At 39.0% G+C, this 18,602-nt stretch overlaps 2 protein-coding genes across 9 annotated transcripts in view; both read left to right on the top strand.

Annotated features, from left to right (window-relative positions):
• The window catches only part of DMXL1 (Dmx like 1), a 91,685-nt gene extending 81,601 nt beyond the window's left edge, over positions 1-10,084 (top strand). For 4 of the 8 annotated variants that reach the window (XM_076362569.1, XM_076362565.1, XM_076362564.1 and 1 more), the window contains 8 exons: positions 1,142-1,192; positions 1,469-1,529; positions 2,099-2,226; positions 2,397-2,489; positions 2,952-3,043; positions 3,974-4,026; positions 5,815-6,032; positions 6,423-10,084. In XM_076362569.1, the coding sequence (XP_076218684.1) occupies positions 1,142-1,192; positions 1,469-1,529; positions 2,099-2,226; positions 2,397-2,489; positions 2,952-3,043; positions 3,974-4,026; positions 5,815-6,032; positions 6,423-6,647 (921 nt within the window). In that variant the 3' untranslated portion in view covers positions 6,648-10,084. The remainder of the gene's footprint in view (positions 1-1,141; positions 1,193-1,468; positions 1,530-2,098; positions 2,227-2,396; positions 2,490-2,951; positions 3,044-3,973; positions 4,027-5,814; positions 6,033-6,422) is intronic. The other 4 variants (XM_076362568.1, XM_076362567.1, XM_076362566.1 and 1 more) reach the window with 1 other exon arrangement.
• Positions 10,085-11,003: 919 nt separating this feature from the next.
• The window catches only part of TNFAIP8 (TNF alpha induced protein 8), a 63,354-nt gene continuing 55,755 nt past the window's right edge, over positions 11,004-18,602 (top strand). Inside the window, exon 1 of the mRNA XM_076362555.1 lies at positions 11,004-11,087. Within this exon, the coding sequence (XP_076218670.1) occupies position 11,087 (1 nt within the window). The 5' untranslated portion in view covers positions 11,004-11,086. The remainder of the gene's footprint in view (positions 11,088-18,602) is intronic.

The raw sequence follows: 18,602 nt of genomic DNA, 5'->3' as shown, positions 1-18,602 counted from the left end.
GGTTGCAATTACTCCACTAATCCAAACCCCATGAAACTTTAACAAGAAAATAAATTATTTCCCTTCCAGGTGTTTTTCCTCCTTTTTGTTTGCAAACTGAAAATTTGGAGAACATTGCTTTTCAACTCTTTGGATCATATTTAGTAAAATGAAGCAAGTGAAAATTTGTAATTCATATGTTCTTCCAGTTGACACCCTGATATGATTGGAGGCTGAGGAGAATAGCATACTTAAAATACTTGATTCACTATCTACTGTTTCGGTGACAAAGCAGTAGCAAAATACTGTACAAAATTATAGCAGTTAAGTCATGGTTGGACTCGATGATCTTAAAGGACTTTTCCAACCTAAATGATTCCATGAAAGTAGTTCAGTGCCAGCTTGCTACTGATGTGTAGTAAGTGGTAAGCTGCTGTGTTGAAAGTGTATGCTCTGGCAACAAACTTTTGTTTGTGTTACCATTTAAAGTTAACACCTGGCATGAATATAAACTTATGCCCTCTTCTCTCAAATGTTCAGGTAAATAATACATTCATGAGCAAACTGAATCCAACAATTTTCTGAGGAAAGACAGTCCTCAAAGTAGCCAGATGCTTTTGAGGAGAACTAATAGGGAATAAAAGAATGAAAACTTAACTTTGATGTACATTAATAAAAGGAAAAGAAGGGAAGATACAGATGCATTTCCCTGATGAAAATCCCTACCATTTTTTTTCCAGTTGTGGTGTTGTGGGTTGGACTTACGATTTCATTAGATGGGGTCTTTATCTGAATTGTCTAATGTCTCCAGTCCTCTTCATATATTGAACTCTTCCCAGTTAGGAATTAATCAACTAAGAAAAACAGCATTCTTGGTAATGTACCTTGCTCAAAGCAAAGTTTGAAATTTAGGAACAAAAGTGCTGCTGAAAATCCATTGGATGTGTATTTGCAAAATTACAAACGCTTTTGAAGATTTACCGGTTGCTAGGTATATTGCTTATTCTGGATGGCCACAAATAATCACTTTTCAATCAGTGACAATAAATTAACTAGACTTGAAAATAAATATATTCCTTCCTATTTTTTACTTCTGTTAAAGTTTGTTTACCTCTTTCTTTACATGCTTCTGCCTCTCTCTTGCTTATCTTACAATATTCAGGAATATTCCAATAAATTTAATGGAATCAGAAAGGAATTGGCAAGAAAAGAGGTAAGACTGCAGTCTAAGGAGTGTTTATATTTGGATCCATAAATCTCTGAAGCAAAAAGTTAATATTTACCTAGATGTATAAAGCTGCAAAAGTATTAACATCTACACTAGTCTTGGAAGAAACTGACTTCTATCTGAATTTCTAAACCCAGTACTTGTTTTCAGTAGGAATTTTGATAGGAAACAACTCTCTGTGATCACTGATTATTCCAGTTCAGTAAGTTTTTGGTTAATAGTATTGTTTAATTATTTTCTATTATTTTGTATATTGAACAGATGCTCAAGAAGGCTATTAATAATGTCAGAAGAATGGCTTCTCATCCAACATTACCATATTGTAAGTTCAGTTTTGTTAAAAAAAGAAAAAAGTTACCTAAAGTTTATATATTTACTTATTGGCCCTGTTTCTTAATATGTTGCTATTTTGTACTAGCACAGCAATCTATTATGTTTTAAAAGTTGCTTATAAGCCCTATTTTACTGAAACTATTTTGTTTCAAAAAAAAAAAAAATACTGTGGGATATAGAATAGCCCTTAGAAACAGTGATATTTTTTTAATACCAAAAAGTACTGTATTTCCGTTTTATTTGTGACTTGGATGAAAGATAGCAGGGAAAAAAATGCATTATCATCTCCAAGTAAATAGCTTCCTATTTCAGTACCATCTAAATACAGTTCTTAAATAATGAGTAAGTACAGTTCAATAAGGTTTGAATAGCATGGGTTTGAGTTTCAGTGGTACCCACTATTCCTATGGTATGCCAGGTACTATGGCGCATACTGTGGCACTAGTTATTTTGAGGATGTTGTGAGCTGGTATGAGATTTCTTAAGATTTTGGAAGAAACCTTCCTGCTCAACTGCTACAACGCCTGTGAAAAGTCATGTAAATATTTTCTGTTGCAGACCTGACAGGTGCTCAAGACGGTAGTGTAAGAATGTTTGAATGGGGTCATGCACAGCAAATCACATGTTTTCGGTCTGGTGGCAACTCAAGGGTAACTCGAATGAGATTCAATTACCAAGGAAATAAGGTAACTGGCAAATGCCTTCTGTACTTACCCTCTTCTCCCCTCCCCCCCAACATAATTGTAAACTAGCAGACACATCACATTCTTCAAATCTAAAGTAGTTTCTCTGAATTGTGGATAACTTCTCTGTAATACATACATATGTATTTACAATTAATATTACCTTTTTTCAGTTTGGAATTGTTGATGCTGATGGATGTATAAGTTTATATCAAACAAATTGGAAATGTTGCCCACTTACTGGAACTTCACCTAAACCATATTTGGTGAGCTGAAAACTAAATTTGCTTCCATAAACTTGCGTTGTGCTCTCTTTCCTTCCTCCTTTAGAATAGTTAGGAGAGGGCAGGGATTGTGCTGATAACCAGTATTAATCAAGATTTAATAATATATTGTTGCCATCCTGTGATCCGTATGAGAAGTTCTTAAATCTTAATCATACTTACTAAGTTAGAGAGTAGAAAATACAATGTTAGATCTGAAATAACTTTAATGTTCTTTGAGACTTGTCGATAATTGTCAATTGTTAATTAATTGCCAATAACGCAGGACTGGGAAGTATACTTCTGTGAAAAATTAAGAGTATCAGAATGTATACACATACCTTTATATCCTGTGTTCTTTAAATTGATTTTGAAACAGCTCACCTTCTTGAGGAAGTTTAAGATTTCATGCTTACACAAAATCCGTTTTTTTTAATTAATAATTTCTAAACTGCAATTTTTCAGACCTGGCAGTGTCATAACAAAACAGCCAATGACTTTGTTTTCATCAGTTCGTCATCTTTGATAGCCACAGCAGGATTGTCTTCCGACAACAGGTAAGAACTGCTGTGATCATGCATAAAAATGAAGTGGTGCCATGTTTTCTCTCCTTCCCTTCCCCCCGCCTTTTTTTTGATGATTCTCCTCAAGCAGTTTAAGAGCAACATGTGTACTTCTGGTCTCTTTCGTTGTGGGAGGGGGAGAGAAGCAATGTTTGCAACTAAATTTCATGTGCCTATTAAAGGAGGTTCCATAGGGAAGCACAGATCCTCTATTCATACTCCATATGAGGTGGGGAAGTGGAGAGGGAGGTGCTGATCTCTCCTCCCTGGTATCCAGTGACAGGACATGTGGGAATGGTTCAGAGCTGCATTAGGGGAGGTTCAGACTTGACATTAGGAAGCATTTCTTTACCGAGAGGGTGGTCAAACACTGGAACAGGCTTCCTAAAGAGGTGGTCAGTGCCCCAAGTTTGTCAGTGTTTAAGGGGCATTTGGACAGTGCCCTTAATGACATGCTTTAACTTTTGATCAGCCCTGAATTGGTCAGGCAGTTGGACTAGATGATCATTGTAGGTCCTTCCAACTGAAAACTATTCTATTCATACGAGCCTGTTTTAAATTACTTTTATAGACATAGGGAGTTGTGCATAGCTCTTCATTTCACACTTATTTTTTTAAGTAAGTTTTGATCAAGAAATAGCAAAACCTGCTAACATTCAGGTGAATTCAGCTACAAAAGATTGTAATCTCAATATGAATCCTTTATGAGAATAATCAGTCATAGAATGATTGTGTAGAGGGCATGTTCTTATAGTATATGTATAACTATGAAAGTAATTTGGGGTCTGCTCAAAAGTAATCATTGAAAGTCTGTTTACAGTGCTTTTATGCCTAAAACAATCTTTTTAAGGTTCAGATGACTTTTCAAGTGTTCAAAATATTTTAGAACATTTCTTGCTGAATTAAAACTTCTTTTTTCTACAGAAATATTTGTCTTTGGGATACTTTGGTTTCACCTGCAAATAGCTTGGTGCATGGTAAGTAAAATACAACCAGCAAAATATTTGATCACAGTAAAAAATATGTATGTGTGTGTCTTTATGGAAAAGTTATTATGGGAAGTAATTTTAATATTAGCAGTAAAACATCTTTCACTGTCCTGTGTGAGTGCACCAGCAGGAATATAAAAACAGATTTTTGAGAAATGATGCTATATAGTAGATGTGCTATATATAAATGATTGGTTTCATGGACATGAGCACCTTCCTTTGCATACCTTGTAACTTTGCACCACAAGTGCAACCCCTGCCAGCCAGACATCTGTAATTTCTGTTCCTTTTTAAAAGAATCTGAGCAACTCCTGCTTGTATTTACTAGCTTGTTGAGAAGACAATAGCTGTAACACTGTCAAAACTACAGTTTTTAGCACTGTTATGAGATACGTGTTTGTAGGATATGCATCCACACCCTTAAATTCAAGGTTCCTGTGTCTGTACTCATGAATCGGAGAGGCCCCACTCAAAATTTATCAATTAAGCGTTAGACCAAATAATGGTACTACAAAGATAGCATTGGACACTTGCAGATACATTATCTATTTGGAGAGTATGAGAAGACATGCTTTTCATGAACTGTTAAATATTTCATTGCCTCTGTGAAAATCCTATCCTCAGAGAAGCCATGATTATAAAATGGTTCTCTGAAGGTATGTATATGAATAAACGCACCCAATTGTCTAGAAAATATTCATTGATTTTTTAATTAAAATATTGAACAAGCAGATGTACAAATAAGATCTCATATAGTAATTTTCAGTTGAACTAAAAGGTGAACTTACTGCTATATTTGTAAAGTAGTGCATTTTTGCTTTCAAAGATTGTCCAGTCCTATGACACTTTTATTCTATGTATTATGCCAAATACCGTGGAATTTTTTAAATGCTTTCTTTGTGTGTGCGCATGTATAGATATCTACATACAGTATTACAAAAATGCTTTAGAAGAATTATTCCTATAAGTATGCTTTTTGAGATGTAATAAATATTTCTTGGGGTTTCATTAACTTTATTACTAATGTTTTGTTGCAGTGGAAAAGAAATACATTTCAATGTCTGAAATACAGAATTAGGCTCAGAGAGAGGAGTTGTGAACTCCTTGTAGTTGAAGTGTGGTGACTACTTAAGTGTATGTATGAGACGCATGGAATTTCTAAACATAAATTTAGAGAGCCCTTTGAACTGCAAGTAGAATATACTACATGCCATGTGTTAGGATTCATAGTGTCTAGTCTCAAACATACTGGCCTTTATTCTGATAATTATAATCTTCATTCACTTCCTCCGCTCATTTGGGGGAGTAGACGTGTCCAAACAAATGTGAAAAGCAGCAAATTAAAAATAAAATAACCAGTGGGAACTTACAAGATATTGGGCAAGTAATTTAGGAGGACATTTCTTACGGGAAACATATGCCTTAAAATAATAAGCACTGGAGAGTTTGAAAAGAATCTGTTTCTGGTCAAGGCTTAATAGTTTGTGATTACACAGGGAGAGAAAGAAGAGTATAATTTTTTTTCATACAGATTGTAACTGCTTAATTTGAGAATAATGCAACTTCAGGATGTCTGATGTGAACCTGGGCTTACATATATATGTATATATATGGTACTGCAATAAATGGACTGGTTGTGGTCAATTGGATTACAGCATCAAAGTCACTGTTGCTACTATCTTGAACCATTAGAGGTTGATGGAAAATTAAAGTTAGTACTGTGAAATTGAAGTTAGTACTGTGTGTTAATTTAAATTACTTTGCTTTGGCTTTCAGCTTTTATCTGTCATGATAGTGGAGCAACTGTGCTAGCATATGCTCCAAAACATCAGCTGTTAATATCTGGAGGCAGAAAAGGCTTTACATGTATAATTGACCTTCGCCAAAAACAGCAGCAACAGTTACTCCAGAGTCATGATTCTCCAGTCAAAGCAATTGCTGTTGATCCTACAGAAGAGTATTTTGTCACAGGATCTGCTGAAGGCAACATAAAGGTATTAATGAGGGGGAGGGAGCAGAGAGATGAAGGTGGTAATGATGTGTAAATTCAAAAAGAATCTTGCATAGGTGTGGAATAATCAGATATGTCATACGTTCTGCATTTGTTCTCAACCCTGACTTTCACATTTACTAATTTAATTATGAAATGTTAGTCTTACCTTAGTCCCCGTATATGTTCCTTATTATAGAAAATGAATATTAATGTTCTATAACTGTGTCATTACAGATTGCTACAGATGCTATTAATGCATCTTTTCTTTTACAGTTAGTGTCAGAAAAATGAATGCAAAATGTAGTCCAATTTTTCCATGACTCATTACTGGTGAATTTTAAGATCATGGTAATTATCCTTATAAGAGATTGACATTTTGATGCTTTTTCAGGTATGGAGTCTGTCTACGTTTAATCTTCTTCACACTTTCATCAGCGAGCATGCTCGACAGTCTCTCTTCAGAAACATTGGGACGGGTGTCATGCAAATTGAGACAGGACCAGCAAATCACATATTCTCCTGTGGTGCTGATGGAACAGTAAAGATGAGAATCTTGCCCGACAGATTCAGCCCTTTAAATGATGTGTTAAAAAATGATGTGAAATTTATGATCTAATATTCTTCTCAGAACAGTGTATAACATTCCCCTTCTGCCATCCCTGAAAATATTTTTCCTGGAACTAGCCAACAGAGTAGATACACAATGATAGCTTGTGCCACAAAGATGCTTCCTCCCTGCCTCTCCCCCCCCTCCCATATTTATTACCTGGAGCTTTTAGTCCCTCATGCACTGATGCCTTAAAGATTAACAAGGTCCTTCAGATTTTGATCGTTGCCTAAGATAAAAGCTATATGTGACTCCGAATTATATACTTATAATAATATTAAGATGTTGCTGAAGTGGTTTACTTTTCCTTTTGAGGTAGTCACACACCTGGAGTGTACCATCTGGGCATGGCATCTGCTTATATTCAACACCTGGCTGCCTCCTAAAAGCAGGTGCATCCAGATGGAAACCTTAGATAATGTTAGCTCTTTCACTGTGGCAACAATAACTGTCTCTCTTCTCAATTTGTTTAGTCAGCTGACAATAAAAATTTATACCTATGTGTAGAAGAGAAACAAAGCCTGTATGAGTAGATACTCCTGGCCATGCAAGCATTCATATAACGAACCACTGTCTGTCTCCATTCCTGGAATCCAGGCTGTTTACCTCTCTGGCTTGCCTGATCTCCTTCCTCTGATCTAGGGTATAAGAAACTGAAGGATGTTCTGTAACTTGTCTTCTGTTCTATAGCTTGAATCACTGCCATCAGGATGGCAGGCTTAACTTTTAAAAAAGAAATATATTTTTAACCCTGAACACTCCCTTTACAAAAATATGTAAATATTAATGGGTATCTTCCTAGTAAAATAGTCAAGATTACGTGTGAAGCTTTAGTCTTGATCAAAATGATACAGGAAGATACTGCTTTAGGATATGGCACTAGAATTTCTTCAAAGAGTATTTATTTACATGTCTGTAGAGGAAAAAAAAAACCTAATTTATTTTTACATTTTTTCCAGTAAGACTTTTATTTAGCCCAAAGATACTCAGTTCATTCTTAGCACTTACGTTCTTGTTTGTCTGCTTTTCCTAAGTACTTTAAAAAAGGAAAAAGGAAAAAAGTTCAACAGCAAAGTACTTTAACACTGTCAGTCTTTGTACTGTATGTTTACATCTGGTGTGAAATGAAAGAAAACAATTTTTAAGGGATAGATGGAATTTTTTTTGCCAAAATATTAAACTGCATAACTTAAATGTTTTTTGACCAAATTATTAATGCACAAAGCCTTTACATTTTTTTTCAGTCAGCTAAAAACTGTTTCTGTAAGTATTTTGGTTTACTTTTCCTGACTTGAGAGCTTGACAGAGGTTTAATTTGTAAATTAGATGTGAGGCTGGATTACTTGAATGCCAATGATGTACTTTTTGCTAAAAGATATTTTGTGAAATGTAGCACCAAGATTAACTGTAAAATAAACTTGTCAAATTAGGAACTATGGGGATAAATAAAGCATAGCAGAAATGAAGGGCTTGTAAAACGAACTTTGTAACATTCTCAGGATGCTTTTATCTTAAGAATATGAAATTGTTTAAAAAGATTTTGTAAAATGTATTAAGGTCATTTTAAATGTATGTTTCACAAGTTGCAGTGCAAACACTATGAAGGTTTTTATGCACATAACCTGAATTTTCAAATTGTGCAATAAAAAGAATGTGAATATTTTGCCATGAAGAAACATGTGACAGCATTTCAAACTGGTACAGCTGTTCAGTGATTCAATTGTAATTGTTCTTCCACAACACTTACAGATTGAAATCAAAATTGATATCAAAACAGTTTAAGTACAGTGATGGACCAGAAAAGTGACTGACTAAAAGTGACACCACCTTACAAAACAGACTTGCTCAATGCGTATGTCGTATCTGCTCAGTGACAGAGTTTCTAATATTCTTATGAAAGAAGGAAAACAGTGGAGTTAACAGCAGCACACTCCTTGAGAATCAACTGAAACCCTGACTTTGTATCTGCTTATATACATGCATTAGTCTTATGCACCCACTGAACTAACAAAGTTGCATTCAGAAAAGGAAGATGTGCAAAAATCATGGCAACATTATATAATAATGCCCTTGATGTTTTGTCCCTAAATATTTGTATCTCATTAGCTTTAATATTTCAAGCTCAGTTTATTGTACTGGCAATCACAAAAAGCTGTCTTATCTGCGAACTGAGCAAATTTTATATGTAATTTGCCAAGACATACAATGTTGTCACTTTTCTGAGTAGAGCTGCACTATGAATAATCCTGGCAAACTTATGCTTATACCAGAAAAGTACTGACTGTGAGCAGGCATTTTCAATAATGTTTATAGTTACCATAAGCTACTCTCAAAACTAAATTATGTAAAATCACAATGTATTTGCCACACCTTCATAATCTTTCCAATAAATCCTGCAGAAACTCAACCTTCGAGAATTCTATGTTGCTGCTACTTCATTTACAAATCAGTTGTTTGCTTGTATAATGTTCATTGATATTTAGCAATTATTGTAAGTCAAATTATCGGTAGCTTTCTTATAATGATGGAATCAAAAGGAGTTAACTTCTGTTGTATCTGAAGCTTTTAAAGGGACACTCTCAACTTCAAATCTAGTCATTGGGGAAAAACTCAACTCAGAACTCTTCCAGCTGTTGCCCATAACAACTTCCACTGACTTTTGTCCTCCAGCAATTAATGCTTCTCCCTGTTGCTGTGCAAGTTATTCAAACAGAAGGGTAATAGTGGCTACCCCGGGTTCTGTGCTTGAAGTAGCCATGTGCACAAATAGAACTTAAAATTTGCATTTACCACTGCTTAATCAACAAAATTACTTAGCTTGTAGTTGATAATGTCCCTTTTAAATATCATAGACTAGCAGTTGTGACTTGTGTTTGTCTATGTAGCAATACATAATGCAATCAGAGTGTGTCATTCTTGTGTTGCTAACTGATTCAGTTACCTCAAACAGATACATGATCCAAGTTCTTTACTGTTACTTTAGTAACTTGTGAGAGTTAAAACTCTGGCCATCTGGGTACTTAAACTGGCTTGCTGTGTGACTTGTAACCAGAAAATTCTTGGCTGACAGCTGATGTTGCAGGATGTTTATGGAGAAAGATGGAGAATGGAATAGATGCAGATTTTGTACCGCACTGCTGTGGCACAAGGTGAGCTTATACGTCTTCTACTGAGTTTTAGGAACCTCGCTACCAGTTACAGGAAATAAACTGTTGAGATACCGTACATTAGGTACCACTCCCTTCCTCTTAACAGCACCCAGTGTTAGATTAGTTGCAATAGGTGTGAAAAAAACCAACAGTGATTAAAAGGAAATAAGCTTGGAGATGATATGTCCTCCAAGGTAGTTTTTTCAGATGTTTATTTTTACTAAAAATAGCAAAACCACCTCTAATGGCAGGTTCAGCACACTGATCAAACTACTTTCTATAAAATAAAGAGATTGATTTACCAAGTTTCTTAGTGTTTCTTATTTCTCACAATTTCTAGCTCTAAAATGTGCATGGTTTTGATCTTTCCTTGTATTAGCTTTTTGATGTTTTGGGGGGTTTTGTGTGGATTTGTTGTTTTTGTGTCGTGTCCCCCCCCCCCCCCCCCCAATGCATAGCTATCAGCTGTAGTCAGTTCTAAATAATTTCTCAGTGGAATGAGAGATGTGTGATGGTGTTAGTTGCACAACCAACTTTTTTAACCCCTTGTCTGTTTCATTTAAACTCGAAAGCCTGTGAAGGTCTTGGGAAACTCCACCTCCCTAATTTTCCCACCCCTAGAAGAGATACAAAGATGAGTGTCCCTGCTCTAGTTATACACTAGGCAGCAAGCTGCTACCAAAATTAAAAATACCTCAACAGATACAGTTCAGTAGAACGGAAGAACAATTTTATTTGGGACTTGCCCTTGCAATAACTGTAACTCCTCCTTTGGTAGCAAAGCAGGGAAGGAGCAAAGAAAAGATGTACCCTAAAATCTAGCACCGAGACTCTGATTTCCTTTGCGGGCGTGTTTAACCCCCTCTTCTCCCCCGACGTTTTCCTCTCTGTGTGCCGGGGGGGGGGGCAATCTAACCGAACTGCCTGCCGCTGTGCCGGTCTGCCTGCCGCCCGAGCGTCCCCGGGGCTGTGCGAGCTGCTTGCCTAGGTGAGAGGCGGCGGCGGAAGTTCGAGTGGGACCGGCGACGGGCAGGCAGGCGGGCCCCGCCCGGGGGACACGCTGCCCGCCGCGGGGGGCGGCCCGGCCTTTCCCCTCCCCTCCCGCCCCGGGGCGAGCGGCGGCGCCGGGCCGCGGAGGGCAGAGCCGCCCCTCTCCCGCCCGCCAGGGCCGCGCCCCGCCCCGCGGCGCGGGAAGCCGGGGTTGCCTCTGCCGCGCCCGCACCGCCTCGGCAGCGCCGCTCCCACCGCTCCTGCCGCCAGCCCCGAGGAGGCGCCGCCGCCCCCGCCCCGCGCCCACACAGTAAGTGCCACCCCTCCTCGGCGCGGGGTCCCGCTCCCGCCGCGCCGGGCAGCCCCTTCCCCTGCGCGGCGACGGCAGGGCGGGCCGGCGCTCGGCGGCGCCTCAGCGGCAGGGCGGGCTGGGGCCCGGCAGCTCGGCGGCGCCCCGGCGGCCACCCCGCCGAGGGGGCGGCCGTGGGGGCCTGGCTGCCCGGCGGCTGCAGGTGGCGGACCCCGGGGTGGCGCTGGGAAGCAGAGCTGGGCTCCCAGCGCCGCCCCGGAGTTACTGAGGTTTCAGCATGGGGGGGCGAAATGCGGTGGCCGGGGCGGAACTCGGGAAGCCCCCGCGGGGCCGGGGCCGGGGCCGGGGCCGGGGCGCCTCGCTGGCGACTCCTGTCCCGGCGGCTCTCGGCGCCGCGGAGCCCCGGCACCACCTCGGAGCGGCTTTCCAGGTGGGAGCTGCCCAAAAGCACTCACGTTGAGAGTTTCGTCATGCAAAAATGTATTTGGGTGAAAGCTGTACATAGGTTTCTATTCGGGGAAACCTAACCGCCTGTCTTCCCCCTGTCGCTCTTCCCGGGCAGCGGGGCAGTTTTCTGCTTTTTTCAGAAATATTTCTGCTTTTGCTCGGAGTGAGCCGTCACCCTCGTCAGGGTGCGCTTGAGCACGCACAGAACAGATCTGTAGCTCTTGAGGCAGAGGCAGCAAGTGTGGTAACGCAGCTGAATTCCGCATGGTGCTGGTAAAAGACAAACTTTTCTGAGATACCTGAGTTTGGGTTTGAAATACTACCAGCAAAAATTCTGCCAGTAAAATTAGTTTGTATCTTGTTTACATACTGCTAATTAAATAAGAGAGATCACAGTTCAGTGTGGGCTTTTCCTTTTTAGAAACCTGGATGGTCAGGCTTTCCATGCTGGAGGTCTGTGTGTCTCTAGAAGTGCATGCTTGCAATCTTACTTGACCACACGTATGCACTGCTAAAGCAAAACGCAGTCCAAACAATGTTTTGCTCTGCAAGTGTCTTGTTTCAGTTACGCTCCTTTGCAAATCATTTCACATAACTGACTAGTGAAACTACTCACGTTACAAGCTGCCCTGTCAAAACTCCTTCTCCGACCAGTCAGATACACCAGATGAGGAGCTGTCGGTTGCAGTTGCTGGCTGGGCTGACTGCTGCCAGCCCTGCTTATCTCTTGTCAGCTCTAAATAGGAAATTTGCTTTGAAAGAGCGCTGATAGCAGAGCTGAGCACTCGCAGCCCTTGCGACAGCAGGCTAGCTTTTTGGTTGCCACAGACGACAGGTCTAGTTTGAAAAGCATCGCTGGTCTGAACCTAATCGCTTGTGGGGATCGCTGTGAGATCCAGAGTACTGTTACTTATTGGCAGACCCAAGGCGGGTATTGCAGGGGCAGCATAGGTCAGGCTGTGCTGTATCTGTAAAGGCACCGCGCCTAGACGGAGTCCTGATCCCACACACCGTTCCTGTTCCCATGGTGGGAAGCACGTTAGATTAGATGGATGTTGTTTAAAAAACATAGGAAAAGCCATTGACACTGTGTATTGCTTATAACTCTTCCTTTTAATGGCTTTTGGTGGGAATCTCTATTTCTTTGTGGTGGAAGTCTCTGATTATTATTTCTACCTTGCAGTGATGAATGAGCATTTTAGTAAACTTTGGAGACAGTGCAAGTCTGAGCTATTATAATTTGAAATTCGGCTGAATGTATTCCCTTCCTCACCACGCTACTTATATTGTTGCCAAGCATTAATAGTGCAAAAAGGTAACGTGTTTGCAGACCTCAAAGTTTTAACTTAAATAAACAAGCACATGATGCATGTAACATGCATGTTACATGAACAGGATACATTTTTACCTTTGCTTCTTTTAAAAAATGATAATGAGGAGGAGAAAAAAACATCCTCAAGGGAATGAGCTACTCAAGTATTAGGAGAAGGTGTTTGGATGCTCCTCACTGCTTCATCTCAGAAGTCTATTTTCAAAGAGGTGGGAATCATCTGCTGTCTGTCAAATAAACTGCATGAAAGTTTCCTGAGGCTCTAAACAGGAATTGGCAGGGGAAAAAATCCAGAGAGGAAGCGTTTTGCAGAGGAAGGAAGTCCAAGATTTTATTTGGAAGACAAAATTTGGTGAACTTGGAACATACTTTAGAAGCAGGAAGAAGGAACTAAAATGTTCTAGTACATTTACATGCTTGTTTTTATTTAACCTGGAAGCAAATTTCACATGCAATATTATCAAAATAAAAGTTATGGTGCAGATCTTTGCAGGAGCACAAAACACTGAGGCTTGAAATGGAAGTCGCTCGCTGTTTGCCCTGACAACAGAAAACTGCTCATTTCCATTAAATAGTAACTAGCCTAATCTGACTAAACCTAGTTTTCAGTGTACGTTGTGGCTTAATTTGCCTATTTTGAGTTTTCTTTTAATACTTGCTGCTAGGTAAAGAATAGTAATTGCTGCTTCAAATGGCTGAGGAAATAATCAAATGGTTGAGAAATCTCACCTTGGTCAACTTCTTATTTCAGTACATCAAGACAAGTCCTTCAAGTGACAGACAGTAAAATGCCTAATAATCTTTAAAGCAGATAATGTGTCCCTACAAATTATTTTTATACAAATAACAAAAGTATGGTATGTAAACAGTAGCTGGTTCGAGAGAAGTTACATCTCTATGATTAATTTTCTTCCAAAACAAAATTTAACCGAAAATTAAGCATACAGGAAGGATTTTCTTACAGGGAAATTATACCTTGTATAAAATGTATCTTGAACAAGCATCAAGACATAGTCCAGTGATATGTATCTCAGTTTAACAGATTCTACTACTCTTGTCTGTTATTTGGAGTATCAATACACAGAATGTGGTGCTCCAGGAGCTGATGATTTAATGGCAGCGTAACTTAGGGACTTTTTAGGGTTGGTTTGGGGGTTTTTTGTGTCTATATGCTCACAGCTATGAGCAGCCATGTTGTGTATTTGATCTGTAATAGAAATGTTTGCAACGTTTTTCAACTGTGATGTAGTGGAAAATCTAGTCCTCTTTATTTGAGACTGGCTTCATAATCAAAGAAAGGGAATATGGCTTGAAATTAGTTACGGGTTTTTTTTTTCCCTTATGCCTCCAGCATCTTCAGATCATAAGACCCAGAATAAATGTTTTATGTGGTCCAGTAGAAGTTAAGATGGCATTTTGTCAGTTAAGCAAGCGAGGAAGAAGTTTCACTTGGCATTTTTACACTCTCTTTCTTGAGTAATGCTTTGCTCAAACCAGAATTTCCTTTTTTAATTTGAAGATAGGCTGACCTCACCCCCACTGAGAAGTGTGAGCTCTGTGCCCTGAGACTGAGGTATGTAATTTGAAAGCCGTAGCACGTGCCCATTTCATTAGCATCTCTAACAAGTCTCAAAGAAGAGGAAGAGTACAGAATACACGATTTAAATTAGAAGCTGATAATCATGTGCTTCAGGTGCTGTTTTCTGAACTGATCATTGACACTGTTGCTTGGAGCCAAAACATCGCTTCTTTCTCTTTCTTTATTTCACTCTGGTGGTTCCTGGGATCTCTGCAGCAGCCTTGAATTTAGTAAGGCAGGTGTGTGAGATGGAGTATCAAACAAAATACATACCCTTCAAATGATGCAAGTTAAAGCTATTCCTTAATTTCAATTCTGTTTTTCTTTATAAACCCAGATGGTGAAAAGTAAGTGTCTCAGCTCTTGAGCAAACCTTACAGGGACTTCAGAGGTGTTGCATGCCTTTTTGGTGATAAAATCATTAGCTGGCATTGGTAGGTTAATAAGATGTATGTTGAGGATTAAGTCCAGAAGATATCAGTACCAAAATCTGCATTTCTTTCAATGCTTTCTCATTAACTAAAAGCATATCTCCTAATAGGTGAATTTTAGTATTAGATATTCCTGGCTTAATCCAAGATCTCATTTTTCTTCCAGAAATAAGGTTAGGTATTTTTAAATATCTATTTTTGAAGTTCAATTTATATTATAGGATCAACAAAACTAGACATGTTGAAATGCAGCATTTTCTTCCAATTTATGGAATAATGCAGTGAAGAATACAGTAGTGTTATCCTATGAAATCAGGCTGGGTGCAGTCGTTGCTAATGGTAGTTATTTGGATTCATAGAATCATTGAGGTTGGAAAAGACCTCTAAGATCATCGAGTCCAACCATCGACCCAACACCACCATGTCCACTAAACCATGTCCCTAAGTGCCTCATCTACACGTCTTTTAAATACCTCCAGGGATGGTGACTCAACCACTTCCCTGGGCAGCCTGTTCCAATGTTTCACCACTCTTTCAGTAAAGACATTTTTCCTCATGTCCAATCTAAACCTCCCCGGCACAACTTGAGGCCATTTCCTGTTGTCCTATCGCTTATCACTTGGGAGAAGAGACCAACACCCACCTCGCTACAACCTCCTTTCAGGTAGTTGTAGAGAGCGATGAGGTCTCCCCTCAGCCTCCTTTTCTCCAGGCTAAACAACCCCAGTTCCCTCAGCCGCTCCTCATAAGACTTGTTCTCCAGACCCCTCACCAGCCTCGTTGCCCTTCTCTGGACACGCTCCAGCACCTCAACGTCCTTCTTGTAGTGAGGGGCCCAAAACTGAACACAGTATTCGAGGTGCGGCCTCACCAGTGCCGAGTACAGGGGCACGATCGCTTCCCTACTCCTGCTGGCCACACTGTTTCTGATACATGTCTGACCATGAGTGATAGTTGTTAAATCATTTGGAGGAGGTGTGTGTGAGCAATGGGCTGGGCTCTCTACATCCTCAGCAGAGCATTTGGCCCCGTTTCACGTCCGTGTCTGGAGGCCCTAGAATTCAGAATGAACTGGTGGGAATGATGTTTGGCATATCAATTTGATATTCATTACCTGGATCTATAGCAAAATTTTTGTTGTGTGGTGTGCTTAAGCCTTCCTCAACGAATGGCTTAATTTTTGCTGTAGTATCGCAGCTTCATGGGAGCATGTCTGAATGCTGTGCCCTTGCTAAGGAGCTAGTCTTGAGAGCAATTCAGGAAATGGGAGAGCAAAGCAAATGGTTTTAAACAAAAGTGTTTGACGGTTGAAGATTTTACGTGCTTACTTTCTTTTAGTGTATTCATCTGAATGTTTATAATCTGACATTCTGCTAATCAAATATTTTTATAGAGACAATGTTTTTTCTTGTTTGGTGTTTTGTCTGCAAAAGTTACTGGGGCTCAAATTTATTCAGGATTGGCTCTCCTAAATAGCTGAACTGAAGAAAAACCCATAACTATAGTCCATGTTATTCCTCTATGTGGCAAGTATGTGTAAAAGGATAGAATATATTGAACTGTAAGGTACTGAGAAGTGGGAAAATAAGCTCTAAACTGAGAAAGCATATCTGCATGTGATTATCTTCAAACATGTTTGTGTCTTCAGCTTTGAAGTTGAATACCTGAATTGTGAAGGAAATTAAAAAACCTCTAGTTAGCAGTAACTGATTTTCAAGCCCTCTGTCCTCTCCGGCACACATACAACATGCAGATAACATAAATTTGGCTGTCCTGAAAGGCATTTTAAGTAATAAAGTAGTAAGTGATCCAGGAAGGCAAAGAATGTCTTTCATTTGTTAGGAAAAAAAAATGTTTAAGAAGGAGATAATAATTTTATTCAAAGACATGCTAAAGTGGAGTTTATCAAACAAAATGCAACCACATTTCAGTGATTGTTTGGGAAAGACAATGTCTGTAACCACTCTGATTCTCCACAAAGATGAATTTCCCTTTAGTTTCTAGCTGAAGTAAGTAATTTTGGACCCAATTCCCATATAGCAGTGTCAGCCACTTCCAATCTGATGGGTAGTACTGAGCTATCAAAAGCATGTTGGCATTACTGCAGAATATTATACTTGCCTGAAGAACTTATTTCACCTATAAGTACAACTGAAGTTCTGGAAGTTAATCTGGAAATCCTGAAAAAAAGATATTAAAAGTAGGTTTCAGGTGATGAGGAGCGTTCTCTGTCGGAAGTCTGTTGGGTGGGTGTGCTAGCTAGCACTCCAGGCGTGAATATATCGCTGCTGTCACTCAGTCCTAACAAAACCTTAACTTCCTGCTTTCACCAGTTGTGCAGAAATCTAAGATATAACCAAGTCATTGGTGTCACTGGACAGAAATAGCGAAATGTTCCTACAATATGATTCAACTTTTTTGTTACAATGTCCAAAGTAAATAACTGCCTCGTGACTTACTGAAAGCATTCTAGTGTTATTTTTATACAAATAGTTATGAAGGGGGTTTTGGTGCTGCTTTGCTTTGAGAAACAAAGAGGAAGTTGCTGCTATGTTAATGGCTATTAATAAAGCATCACAGTTTTATACGAAGCAGTCAGTTTTTAGAGCTCTCTCTGGTATTTTGTGGTTAACTAATATGAAATATGTAGCTAAAACATACCTCCATCTTTCCCAAAACATTTTGTAGATTTTTGGATTATTTAGATATTGTCGTTTCAGAACGTTGTAGAGAAATACTAGTTGGTACTGGAATGTACCTGTGACTTTCTGACTCATCTGCTGCAGAAAGTACTCTCCGAGTAGTGAGTATGCGCAGGCATAGAAAACCTAGATAAGGTTACGTCTAGTTAAATAGCCTGAAATTAAGCTCTGATTGTTGAGCCAATTTAAAGTATTCATAATTAGATGTGTGTTTGTTTATGGTATCCTTCCACTTTTTGGTAGAAGAGTATTTGTTTTGTATATTTGCTTAGCCTTTTCTTTAGTATATTAAAGCAGTTTTCAAGTTCTGTGGAAGAACCTTTGTCTACCTTCAGCTCATCTCACATCCGTCTCCTCAGTTGGGAACACAAACTCTGCATTTGATCAGCTGCACTTCAGCTGAATTTTGTATTTCATGCTTCTTTACAAGGTGAAACAAAAATCAACAAAAATTGTTCACAAATATTTTTTTAAAAATTCCAGCTCCTCTTCATGTTTTACAGTCAATAAATGTTGATATTAAGATCTTATCTAATCCTGCTGTTTATAGTACTGTCTTTATGACTACTAACTGCAGAATTGTTTATTTAAAAAAAAAAAAAAATTCCCCTTCTGAGGATACCTTGCCAACTTACTTAGAGCTTTATGCCCTTGATATATTTGAGTTGTTGAGTTTATATTAAGGAAAATAATTTGCTACTGTTGGGCCTCCAACTTCTAGTGTTTGGGATTCCAGACGTAAAACCTGTCTCTCGAGTAGTCTAGACTTGGTCTTATTTACAGTATTGCTAGCACTTTTAGCTGTGTTATCTTTTTGGCATGATTGGAATGATTTTGTAAACAGCTAGGGTGTGTTTAGTGTCATGTGGAACTTAATTATGCTTTTTATGAGATTAAAAAGTAGAAGCCTTTTGCATAATATACAGGGAAGAAAAGAAGAATGTAAATAGAGGGTAGAGCAAGAGAGACAAAGCTGAGCTTATTTTAGGAGTCTTGAAGTTTGCTTAGCTGTCCAAAACTTTGCAA

This window comes from Aptenodytes patagonicus, chromosome Z (assembly GCF_965638725.1).
Source record: "Aptenodytes patagonicus chromosome Z, bAptPat1.pri.cur, whole genome shotgun sequence".
NCBI lineage: Eukaryota > Metazoa > Chordata > Aves > Sphenisciformes > Spheniscidae > Aptenodytes > Aptenodytes patagonicus.
This window is presented reverse-complemented; position numbering and strand designations above follow the sequence as displayed.